The 13,672-nt window shown below is 41.6% G+C and overlaps 2 protein-coding genes across 3 annotated transcripts in view; both read left to right on the forward strand.

Moving 5' to 3' along the window:
* The window catches only part of znf326 (zinc finger protein 326), a 355,597-nt gene that overhangs the window by 58,422 nt on the left and 283,503 nt on the right, over positions 1–13,672 (forward strand). The window lies entirely within an intron of this gene.
* On the forward strand, positions 4,740–7,526 carry LOC307165983 (zinc finger MYM-type protein 1-like; the record flags this gene model as incomplete). Its single annotated transcript, XM_079884067.1, has 3 exons — positions 4,740–5,947; positions 6,266–6,362; positions 6,999–7,526. The coding sequence occupies 3 exons, from the start codon at positions 4,740–4,742 to the stop codon at positions 7,524–7,526; spliced, it is 1,833 nt and encodes a 610-aa protein (XP_079740193.1).

Here is a 13,672-nt window from a genome sequence, read left to right on the forward strand (position 1 = left end):
TCTCTGGCACATTGCAACCCACGAGGTTGCCGGATGAGATCGCGGGCCAGTCTTTGGGTGGGCCCTGCATTTCATTCGTTGCTCCAGAGGATGACACTATGTCTATCGCAGCATCACAAGGTGGGCTAGAGTCTTCTGGAGATGAAGACTCTGCTGTGCTGCCTCTTTCAGGTGTGCCAGCATTGCCCGAGTCTGATCCGGAATTGACTGCCATGCTTTCCCGGGCTTGAGTGGAACCCTCCACCTTGTTCCGAGTGCTCAAGGCTGGATGATTGGTTTTTGGGGGCGGCGAGTGCTAACACCCGTCAGCCCCCGCCCCCAATACCTTTATTCCCGGAGGTGCATGAAGAGGTCATGAGGTCCTGGAAGTCCCCTTTGACTTCCCGTGATTGTTCAGCGACCTCTTCCGCCTTCTCTACCCTCAACGAGGCAACGGCTAATGGGTACACTGGGGTCCCCCGGTGTAGCGCTCTGTGGCGATGCAGTTGTGTCCCCAGAGCACTTCTACCTGGCGCGGTGATCCAAAGCACCCCTCAAAAGCCTGTAGGTTTTCGTCTACTCTGGTGGCGAAGACCTATAGAGCTGCGGGGCAGGCTGCCTCCTCACTGCATGCTCCCGCCCCTCCCGCCCGGCCCCAGCAGCAGCAGCAGCCTTCACCCAGGCTGCGCCGTGGAGGTGGCCGCAGGAAGGCGCCCCAGCATGCACCATCCCCGCAGCCTGCCAAATGCCAGGCGAAGCCAAAGAACGTTTGGCTCTGCAATGTTTTTGAATGTTGCTCAAGGACCAACACGTACTAGTCCGTTCAGACAGCATGGCGACAGTAGCGTACATCAACCGACAAGGTGGTCTGCGCTCCTGCTGTATGTGTCGCAACTCGCCTGCCAACTCCTCTTATGCAGTCAGAAGCATCTGAGGTCGCTTCGAGCCATTTACATTCCAGGAGAGCTGAATCGTGCAGCTGACGAGCTCTCACGATTTCGGCCACATCCCGGGGAATGGAGACTCCATTCCCAGATGGTCCAGCTGATTTGGGAACAGTTCGGCGATGCACAGGTAGATCTGTTTGCCTCCCCAGACACTTCCCACTGCCGCTGGTTTTATGGACCCTCGGCTGGGATGCACTAGTGCACAGCTGGCTTCGGGGCCTCCGCAAGTATGCGTTTCCCCCAGTGAGCCTTCTTGCACAGGTCCTGTGCAAGATCAGGGAGGACGAGGAGCAGGTCCTTTTGGTTGCACCTCATTGGCCCACCCGGACTTGGTTCTCCGAACTGGTGTTCCTCGCGACATCCCCTCCCTGGTCAATCCCTCTGAGGAAGGAACTCCTTTCGCAGAGACGGGGCACCCTCTGGCACCCATGTCCCGATCTGTGGAACCTGCATGTGTGGGTTCTGGACAGGACGCGGCAGGTTTGACTACCCTACCACCTCGGGTGGTGGCTACCATCACTTCAGCTAGGGCCTTGTCCACGAGACACGCCTATGCTTTGAAGTGGAACCTCTTCATCACCTGGTGTTCTTCTCGCCAAGAAGATCCCAAGAAATGCCGATCGGGTCGGTCTCTTTCCACCCTGAAGGTTTATGTGGCTGCGATCTCTGCGCACCACGACCTTGTGGAGTCGAAAACGGTGGGACAGCATAACCTGTCGTCAGGTTCCTTAGGGGGGCGAGGACACTAAATCCTCCTCGCTCTCCTCTTATACCCTCTTCGGACCTTGCAGTGGTTTTATCTGCCCTGCAGAGAGCTCGCTTTGAACAATTGTGATCAGTCGAGCTTAAGTTCCTGTATATGAAGACAGCGCTCCTGGTCGCTTTGGCCTCCATCAAGAGGGTAGGGGACCTGCAGGCATTTTCGGTTGACGAAGTGTGCCTAGAATTCGGGCCGGCTAACTCTCACGTGATCTTGAGACCCCGGCCTGGATACATGCCCAAGGTTCCCACTACTCCTTTCAGGGATCAGGTGGTGAACCTGCAAACGCTGCCCTCGGAGGAGGCAGACCCAGCCTTGGCACTGCTCCGTGCTTATGTAGACAGAACGCAGTGTTTCAGGACCTCAGACCAGCTGTTTGTCTGTTTTGGTGGGAAGCTGAAGGGAAAGGCTCTCTCCAAGCAAAGGTTGTCTCACTGGAAAGTGGACACCATTGTCTTGTCTTACCAGATGCAGGGTTGACCATGCCCCCTAGGGTTGAAGGCACACTCCACCCGGAGTGTGGCTTCCTCCTGGGTTTTAGTGCATGGCGCCTCGCTAAAAGACATCTGTAGAGCTTCCACTAGCCAGTAAGTAGGACCTGCTCGGTGTCATCGCTTGCTGCGCCATTCCACTCCATGGATTGGATATGTGCGCTATTTTACTCAGATGAGTTCTCTTTAGACCCTGAGTTCCTCCTGCACTGTCGATGCCATCACCAGAGTGCATGCCAGGTTGGGCACTGGAAGACAGCCACTGTGGCGTGATTGAATTGGGACCCATATTTCATCAGTCTCTGACGTAACTCGGAGTGACTAACTGAAAGGGAACGTCTCGGTTACGCATGTAACCCTCGTTCCCTTAAGGAGGGAACGGAGACGTTACGTCCCCCTGCCACAACCGCTGTACCGCTGGAACAGCCGGGAGTTCAGTCTCGGCTCCTCAGCATAACATAATGAGAGATTGCCGCGCAGCTCCTTTTATACCCACGCGGTGGGGCGGAGTTGTGCTATGTAAATTCCGCAGACCCATGGTATTGTTTTGCCATTGACTCGTTTTGAAGAACTCTAAGGTGATAGGCTTCTAAGCGAAACCCCCATTTTGGCAGTCTCTGACGTAACATCTCTGTTCCCTCCTTCAGGGAACGAGGGTTACATACGTAACCGAGAAGTTATTTTCATTACCCTATAATTTTTTTTTCTTCATAACAATAGAATGAATTAACAAATGTGACCCTGGACCACAAAACCAGTCACATGGGTCATTTTTTTTAATTGATATGTATACACCATCTGATAGCTGAATAAATAAACGTTCCATTGATGTATGTTTTGTTAGGATAGGACAATATTTGGCCATTATACAACTATTTGAAAATTTGGAATCTGAGGGTGCAAAAAAATCAAAACATTGAGAAAATCGCCTTTAAATTTGTCCATTTATGTTTGCGATTGTGCTGCATTCATCACAAAAATAAATATTTGATATATTTACGGTAGGAAACTTACAAAATATCTTCATATTGATCTTCAACATGATCTTTAATTAATATCCTAATGATTTTTGGAATAAAAGAAAAATCGATAATTTTGACCCATGTAATGTATTGTTGGCTATTGCCACAAATATACCCATGCGACTTGTGACTGGTTGTGTAATCCAGGGTCACAAATAGTGAAATAAAATAATGAATTAACAAATGTAAGGTTACAATAATATAAAGTATTTTGGATACGCAAAGCTACAAAACTGACTGATTTAATGCCTGTAGTCAATAAATAAATATGTCCTATTTTACGTTAGTAAAAAAAAGAGTTTACTTTGCTCAGCTGTACAACATATATTTATATTGCATTACAAAACTTGTCAGGTGCAAATATAAACATGTATCAGTTAGCTGCTATTGAGTAGATGTTTGCCACCCAAATAACTTAAAAATTGTAACAGGAGTTTTTAAACTTTTTAATGTCTCAAGGGTTTCCCAAATGTGACCAACTGAAGTCAAAGTAAATTATTACAATATTAATTGGGATTTTTTTTTAAACTTTGTATTAAGTTTATTTATTTTTCGCTCCATTATTAGATTAATATTAGCTAGATTAATATTAGCTATAAACCTAGAAAAAAGAAATTAATTCAAATGTATTTGTATAGCCCCTTTTACACTAAATAATGTTTTAAACAGGGGCGGTTTCTTCATTAGGGCGATTGGGCGACGCACCACCAAAGTGTGAAAGGGAAGGGACTTTTTCAATCACATTCATAATCTCATTCAACCACAGAGTTACGCTAGCCGTGACTGTATGTTCTGCCTCTGGATATAGTCCAATCAGCGCCAAGTCACGTTCTGTGGAGTACCGCCTCTTTTTGGGCGATTTCAGTCTGGCTGAGAATCGCCCAGAGTGTTCCCATAGACTTACATTCAAAGATGTTTTTTTTCGAACTGCAGGCACTGCAATGCATTCTCTATGGGTTCCGGGAGGGCTCGCCCTAACGTGCTTACGTCATCATACGTATCCTTAACTTGTGCAGCGATTGGTGGGAACAAACTTACCCTATTAAAAATCTTTAAGATTAAGTGACAAATAATATTTGAAAACAATTTTGAATTTGAACAACAAGAAAAAATGAAACACTACTTTAATATCTTTATCAAATGTGATTAAAAAAATAAAAAAGAGAACGAGAGCGAGAGCAAGAGGGACATCTCGCGGCGTTTCGCGAGTTGAGGCCAGTTGAACTTGAGCAACGTCATGGCGAACGCAGTTAACATTCATTCTATCGTTTCATTAAAAGAAATACCATTTAGCCGTCGTAGTAATCAGGATAAATTGTCAATTAAAGAGTTAGGACCACCAAGACCAAATTTAAAAATAAAACAAGTATCTACAAAGGGCGGGAAATCATATAATAGAGGATTCTCGAGGAACTGGTACGAGCGGACAAAATGGCTAGCAGGTTGCGAAGTAGCTAATGCTTTATTCTGCTACCCCTGCATTCTCTTCCATCCCGAGAACGGGACGGACATCGCATGGACAACTACAGGTGTCACCGATATGCATCATCTCTCGGAGAAGGTGAAAAAGCATGAAACGGCGAAGATGCATATGGACAGTTGCCTAAAATTGGCGGCTTTCGGGACGGTCAATATTGCCACACAGTTGGACGACAGTTACCGGATAGCTGTACGTCGTCACAATGACGAGGTTAGTAAGAACCGCCACATTCTAGGTCGTCTTATCGACTGCGTGAAGTTTTGTGGCCTGTTCGAATTAGCATTGAGGGGCAAAGATGAGAGCGAAGGCTCAAGCCACGCTGGCATTTTCCGTGGACTGGTCAACTTGGTAGCATCGCTAGACGAGGTGTTTGAGGAGCACTTGAAAACTGCCACAGTCTTTAAAGGTACATCAAAGACGGTACAAAATGAGCTGTTGGATTGCATGCTATCAGTCATCAGGGAGCATATAATGGAAGAGGTGAAGTCAGCTAGATTCGTAGCAATTCAAGCAGATGAGACCACTGACGTTTCTACACAGACCCAGTTAGTGCTTGTGTTCAGATACATTGACCGGGACCATGCTGTGCAAGAACGTTTCTATGAGTTCATCCCTATCTTGAATACAACAGCGGAGTCGATTGCCAGTGTGATTCTGGAGAGGCTGAACAGTCTTTTCACTGAGGATGACAAACCTAAACTCATCGCGCAAGCATACGACGGGGCAAGTGTGATGAGGGGAGAGCGGGCTGGTGTGCAGCAAAAGGTGCGTGAACATTATGAAAATGCACATTATGTGCATTGCTATGCACACCAGCTGAATTTAATCATGCAGCAAGCTACATCTCAAATTCCAGCAGTTAGAGTATTCTTTTCTGATCTGAGTGGCATTACCAGCTTTTTTACCCGGTCACCAAAACGTACTACTATTCTCGACGAGATTGTTGCACGAAGGCTGCCAAGAGCCTCATCCACAAGATGGAACTTCAATAGCAGAATCGTGAACACTGTATACGAGAACCTAGATGACCTTACAGAGTGTTTCAGATCTATTGCGACGGACAGCTCATTTGATAGCAACACGGTGAGGGAGGCATCTGGCTTCTTGAGGATGCTGCAAGATGAAGACTTTCAGTTTTTTCTGCATCTGTTTCATCAAATCATGCCTCACGTCGACGTGATGTACCAGCAGCTGCAGAAGAAGAACATTGATGCAGTATTCATCAAACAAGCCCTCCAGAACTTCACAATGAAAGTGCAGTCCATCAGGTAAGATCATATAATATTGTTCATACCTTCTCAATATAGGACCGTGTCATTTAAAAATGTATGCTATATGGTAACAAGATTTAGACACTTAAAAGTAGGGAACTAATTTAATCCTCTGCATCTTTGGAAATTGTAATTACCTTGTCTGTAACAAAGTTTAGCCAGCAATTTTTATATCTTTTGAGCTATTCTCATAAAATATATATAAAACAGACTATTTGTGTTGCTTCTGTTTTTCTAAGACATGAATAAGTATTGTCAATGACACTATTCATAAAATAGTTTTATTCAAAACACTGTTGATCTATCTGTGTTCAGGGACCAGAGCTCATTTCAGGAGCAGGAGCAAGTAGCAACAGGAACAAGATCTAGGAGGGCCTTGGGAGAAGAAGACAAGCAGAGGCTGTCTAAAGAGGTATTTATTGCTGACCATTTAAATACTCGAGTGTTGGAAAATCTCACTTTGTTTTTACAATCAGTTTAGGAAAGGATGGTAGCAGTCTTTTTTACTCCTAGCATTGTACTTTGAAATTTGTACATTCCATTCGAACAGCAACACAATCTTTATCCTACACGTCAACAATATTATTTGTCGCCACCTAGTGGAATCTTTAATAAAATAAACTATCTGAGTGGATTGAAAATACATTTACTGGTCAAAAACCCTAGTCAAACTCCATTTGAGCTTGAATTGTGGTAAAATGTTAATTAATGTAATAACACACACACACACGCACACAAATCATCGCTGTCGGACAGAAGCCTTGTATGTCCAAAACTGTTACTTTTCAGGAAACGAAAGAAAACCTGTTTTTTCCCCAAAATAATTTCCAAGCTCTTTTAATGGTTTTCATTGGTTAAATATTTGTAAAACACATTGACAGATGTAAAGGGTGACCAATAGCATTAATGTTTGAAAATATATGGAGATATAAAATATGGATTCTGCCTGATACATTGTTGCTGTCGGGATGGAAACCTTGTATCTCCATATTTATATTATAAGAAGTAATTTATTTTATAACTAAAATAAATGTATTTATTTTGTCAGGTCTGCGACACAATCTTGGTCCACACCAAAGAAAGGTTCTCCTTTACCGACCACCTTGTAAGTGCCACGCTGCTTCAAGGAGAGATGTTTCAACAGCATGGCCATACATTCCCTGTTGAGGCTCTGAACATCACTGCCAGGGCATACCCTATGTTAAATAAGGCGAAGCTGAAGACTGAACTGTCTCTCATTTATGAGAGTCCAGAATTCAAGGGCTGTTGTGGTGCACTGGCGCTGTACCAGGTTTTGCTGAAGTACAACCTCCAGGATACTTTTTCAGAGACTGTTGCTCTGTTGAACATCCTCATAACCACTCCAATGACAACTGCTGAAGCTGAGAGGTGTTTCTCAACCTTAAAGAGAATCAAGACATTCCTGAGAAATGTAATGGGACAGGAACGTCTGAATGCTCTGGCTATGCTTTCCATGGAGAGGGAACTAGTCAGGAACATGCCTGCTTTCAATGAGAGAGTAATTGATCACTTTGCTACTTTGAAAGAGAGAAGGGCAAAATTTCAGTATAAGTAAACAGTGTATTAAGCGAGTAATGTGATGTAAACAGTGTAATAATAGTGAGTAGTGTAAATAGTGAGTAATTTGCAGGGTTCGTACAGGTGCTTGATCCTTGAAAGTGCTTGAATTTTGATGTGTTTAAGGTTTGAAAAGTGCGTAGCTAAAAGTAGCGTAAATAGTGAGTTATGTGATTTCAGTTGTTTTTTTTATTAAATTGAAATTGGAGTAAAGGTTTTTCGAAATTTGCATCCTGGCTGGGCTTTGTTTGAATTGATTTTGACTTGCTGCCGAATTGTTAACACTCATAGAAACAAAAAAGGAGATTTATTGTAAGTCACTTTATTTTTCATTAATATTAAAGTAGTGAAGTTGCCTTTACATGCTTAAGCTGTTAATTTATCCATTGCATGGGTGGACCTTATCCTTATCAATCATCCAAACATTTGCCCCCCCTGAGAGATTTTGCAGGAGCCGCCACTGGTTTTAAACACATTTTTACGGTTAATATATAGACAGCATTAAAAATGTATTTTGTAAAGTCTATTTCCAGTCTCCTCCTATTTCCTTTTCTCTCTCAAATTTTCCAAGAACCCCTAGAATCCTCTTGTGGCCTTCTGTGAGTCCAGTTTTAAAACCAATGGCCTGTAGTGCTGCATTTTACCAGTCACATTAAAGGGGTGGTTGAATGTGATTTCACTTTTTTAACTTTAGCTAGTGTGTAATGTTGCTGTTTGAGCATACAACATCTGCAAAGTTACAACGCTCAAAGTTCAATACAAAGGGAGATATTTGCTTTTAAAGAAATCAATTTCTAAGGACTACAGCAAACGGCCGGTAGGGACTACAAGACATTCCTCCAGGGTTAGTGACATCACTAACCCCAACATTTACATAAACCCCTCCTCTCGGGAACACAATAAATAAAGGGGGCGAGGCCATTTTATGTTGCTTTGGAGAAGAGTTGTTGTGGTAGTAGAGTGTCGTTGCCGCTATGCCATCGAAACGCTGTTATTTTCACCCAGATTGCAGGTCTACTTTGTTCAGTCTTCCTAAGGACAGTGGAGTTAGGGAGCAAAGGTTACATTTTATTTTTAACTCGGTCCCTTATAATTATAATCCAAATGTCGCTCTCTGTGCTGCACATTTTCCGGAGGAAAGCTTCCTCAATCTACGCGAGTTCAATGCAGGATTCGCACGGCTTGTCCTGAAAGATGGAGCAGTTCCAACTTTAAAAACAGAAGCTGTTGTTTACGAGCCACAACCTGTAAGTATGATTTTTTCGTTGATGTGTTTTCCTGTAATAGTTCGTATTGTAATTGTACGTTGTAGCAAGGAAGTAAACGAAGGACAACGCTGTTTGGCTCCACAAACCAGTTTGTTAAATGCTAATTCATACTTATCCGACAAACACATACAAAATTCTGTTTAATATCACCAGCGCAGCGAACTTGTAATGTTTGTGGTTGTTGTCGTTTATGTGATCAGTGTAAATTATTCTTTGATTATAGCTTTTATGTATTGTTTATCTACATGCTTGTTTATCTACAGGCATGCTAAACATGGTTTTGTGTTTCATGGAACCCGGAAATTATCCGACCGTTTTTACAAGGAGGGACAGAGCAGTGTAGAATAATGGTTAAATATGTGAAAAATAATGCAAATTTTTAAAAAAACGAAGCATGAACACATTACAGTGCACCCCACAAACACAATCAAGCCTTCGAAAAAAGGTGTTTTACCACCGCTTTAATTAATGAATACAAGACCATACTAGTCTAAACCTGGCCATAGCTTGCCAAGGCATGTCTACCCACCCTACATTCAGTCTGATTCTTGAAATGTGATCTTAAACCATGTGCAAGTGCCAAAAGTGGTAAAGAGTTTGACACCTGAACAGAATACCAACATCATACAGTAGGAATGCTTTGAATTGTGGCCAAAAAGAATGATTTCCAACTGACAGCTACTATTACTTGGTTGGTTTTCAAAACAAATGGGATGAAGACTGAATCAATACAACAGGAGGAAGTGTGTCGTCACTGACAATGGCTAATGAAGATAATTGTGCATTGTCAAGGCGTCGCTGACTATTGGTGTTATTGTTTGCAAGCTCTGGCATGTGTTTGGTAATTTAAGCTGCTTGTTGGGGGACTGAAAGGCATGGAATGGATTGTGTAGATGAGATCCCAGGTGGGATACTGTTGCGGTGTTGTCCTTGTGCCAGATGTTTTTCTCCTGAATTACTCTGGCCTCAGCCCAGAGTGAAAAATGAGTGAAGAATTGTAATCTGATTTAGGCACAAGGACACAAGAAGTGCTCACATAACGTACTGAAAATTAACTCTTTAACTCTAAACATGTTTAAACGGAACACAAAGTAATTTTTTTAATTTATAAAAACTGTGTTTGTAATGTTTAGAATTAATTTGTACATATCTCCATACCCATCTCTTTCATGATTCCCCGTGTCTCTGTCTTATGGGCTGAATAAATTGCATAAACCATAATTGCCTTCTCTCTTGAGTAGGTACTTATTTTGCTTTATTTTATGGTACTTATTTTGCATCACCTTAAAGGTGATGATACACAGGGCAACTTTTTGAGCAATGTTGCTGGGCACTCTTGCCGAGAGATTGTTGTTTGGGCACTTTCCCATTGAAAATGGGAAATAAATTTCTATCTGGATAATTTAGATCGGTCGTGGTCCCTGTGTCTAATCTGGTTGCCCGTTGATGGCAACATTGCCCAGCAACATTGCTCAAAAAGTTGCCCTGTGTATCATAACCTTAAGTATTTAAGTTCCTACCTGTGTTCTGTTCAGTGTCTGGTATTGTTCATGTTGCGTGTTTTCACGCTGTGTCGCATGTTTGCTTTCTATTTAGATTTATCTATTAAGCCTTGTGTGTGTTATACAATCTTCATTTGTTATTTGTTATTAGCGTTATGCTAATATCCTTCAAAGCACTTGGTTTTACCAATTTATCAGCAAGAAGTTTTTGTAAGGAAGTGAAAATCATTTAAAATAATGATAAAATTTAGTATGATCACATATTCCTTTATATTCGTAAAAAATGACATGAATGGTTATAACAAGTGTATCGTTTCATACATAAATATATTTGTTAAGCTGAATGACCAGGGATTGTTACTCTGAATGACATTTAGTCAAAAAGGGAGATAATATTGCCATTGTTTCCTTAATTGCAATGTTTTTAGTATTAGTCTGTATCATTAAATTAGTTTTAATAATAATCCTGAGTAAATTATGGCAGAAGCAGTTGAAAAATAATAAGCCTGTTATTCTACTGTTCTGATGCTCCCTGCCTTGCTTGCTTAGCTTGTCACTTTGTTCTCGGCTCGGCTCGGCTCGACTTGCTCGGCTCCCAAATTGACTCTTTACAGCTATATGAATACTTTTTGTTTGCCAACATAAATGACATTATCAGGATGAGTATTTTGGGTGGAGAATCCCCTCAATGGTCTCTTTTGAACTTATGACATACTGTAGTGAGGGGGAACTCTGTTTAAAAACATTGGTAAGCTATTATTTTGACAATCGCTATCCTGAATACCTTTCTAAAGGCCTGTTTACACCAAGTATGATAACTATAATGATATAGCAAAAAAAAAAAAAAAAAAATCATTCTAAATATAAAAGAAGAGTAGAGTCCACACCGCAGCTATAATGAGAACGGCACAGAGAAACGTATTGTGGAATTACTTTCATAGCAATTTTCTTTTCTAGCTAATGAATGATAAAAACATTTTTTGTTTAACATTTATAGAGCTTTCCTCATTTTCTTCATTCCTCATTTATACTGTGATACTGTCATTCAGTGTAATGGATGACACTTTGGTGTAACAAGGAATTTGCATTACACTGAATGACAGAAAGTATATAACGATTAACTATTCTTTTCTGTGTCTAAAACAAGGGCTATGACTCACTTCTCATTATAGCGTTGTTTCCTTGTTTCCTCTCCCTCTGAACCGTATGCATTTAGGCTTCAACATCATAAGCAAATCCTGTGTAAGGTGACATCCTTAGCACCTCCTGTCTGACTGGCCCATGGGTCTGCTCTCCCTCCTGTTCCCTGTCCTGATAATGAGAGACTGGGCTTGTGACAAACTAAAGGGTAATTACAGCAATAAGACATAGAGGATGTCATTGAGAAAGATTGGAGGTGAGCGGCCTCTCTGCTTTGTGCCAGCAGCTTGATGCTCATGTCCCCCTGATCCTACCATTCTTTCTTTCATCTCCTCTGCTCATCCATTAAAAATTCATCCAAGACCTCCAGACATATTTATGGGCAAATGCTTTGGTAGATGTGGTAGTACTAAAAAATGCATGGTTACACTGGCTTCTAACAGTCCTGAAACCCGTAATTAAGTTGTTTGCTCACATGATAAAATCCATTTATACAATATTTATTTAGATTTTTATTTTTCCATCTTGATCAGGGCCGATCAAATAAAGTTGTAAGAGATGAACCAGTTGTTTCTGTCTCACGTCTGTGTAACTAGATCTTTCTCTGTAGGAAGATCTGCCCTTCTCAGTGACAGTTTCCAGAGGTCAGGAATTTTATATTAGAATTCATGTCTCATACAGGGATAGTGTGCATGTTTACACTGTTTAGTAAGTCTCTTCATGCTTTACATTGAATAACAATCAAATCTATGCCCACAGGTTCAGATTTGATAGTGCATGACATGGATAGGATTAAAGTTCCCCATAGCCCATGTTAAAAAAATTAGGTTTAACAAAACCTTGCCACAAGGCCCTGTTAGAGGGAGTTCAGTCTTCTTGCTGTGCTTGCGATCCGTGCCTGTGAGGACCTTATTTAATACTATCAGGGCTTCAGCTCTTCAATGTCAAAGCACATCAACCTGGAACACCATGATGCATGTTTGCTGATGATGGATGCCAATTATTCATTTCAACCATTTTAAGCTATATATATTTCATGCCGATTTTATTATTTATATAATTTAATAAATTTATAATTTCATATATCATATTTGTTGTAGTTAAAATATAATATGAACAAACCATTTGATGCTCGCACATCTGAAGTCCCATATTAAACGGATAGTTAAAAAAAAAGATTCTGGCATAATTTACTCCCCCTCATGTTCCAAAGCTGTATGATTTTCTTTTTTCTGTTGAACACAAAAAGAAAAAGAAAAAAACGGCAGAAAGTTCATGTCAGTCTTTTTTTTTTATGAAAATGAATGTGGACTGGGCAAGGATATCAAATGGGCCACATTCACACAGCAGCGGAATATGGTTGTCAGTCCTGTATTTGAATCCTTAATACGATGTTCGCACACAGTTCGGTTATTAACAGGAGTGATAGCTAGCCTGACTACGTCAGACTTCCTACTTCCGCTCAATTTCATTTCGCTTCTGTAGTCAGTCTGAGATAGCAGCGTATCTTTCAGTTTTCCACCGGCCTGAAAACAGCCGGGCCAATCAACGAACAGAGGGCGGGCTGAGAGCCGTGACGTAGATGCTGATTGTACCGTGGATGCGTAGATTTTTACTTCACATAATCTGCAAAAGTCGCGCACAGCCATGCTCACTCCGGTATTTCGCTCGATGGTTTTGTTTTCGCATCATACATGTGTTTACAGTGGAAGTTAGATGCTGCTGAGCATGCGCATAACACACGCCATAACCAAACGTTATGTGATTGGCTTACGGGTAACCAATGATTTTAAACTTCAGACAAGCGCCCCCCGCGAGAGAGAAAACACTTCTCTATTATGCTATTCCAGACTCTGTCTACGAAGCAAAGTGAAGTAGCAGAGTCTGGTATTACCAGGCTAAGTGACAGCCGCATTATATAAACAAACTCACAACAGTACATTTTTAGGACTCACAAAGACAACCACAATTCTCAGAAAACCCACGCTGTGTGAACTAAACTGGACTGGAAAACTAGTTTATCATGTCTTAAAGTGCGATAGAGCTGCTCTGCGCTGCACAAACACATGTCTACCGTGTATTATGGGTAGGGCTTTAAACCGGTTGAAGGAATGAAAACAAAAACTGGAAAAAAATCTAATTTTAACAGGAATATTACAGGCCAATTAAAATTTATTGCCTTTTTTTTTTTTTTACAGAAACGCTTATTTGAAGTTACCATTTACCGGTTAATA

The sequence above is a fragment of the Squalius cephalus genome, assembly GCF_949319135.1.
Source record: "Squalius cephalus genome assembly, chromosome: 10".
NCBI lineage: Eukaryota > Metazoa > Chordata > Actinopteri > Cypriniformes > Leuciscidae > Squalius > Squalius cephalus.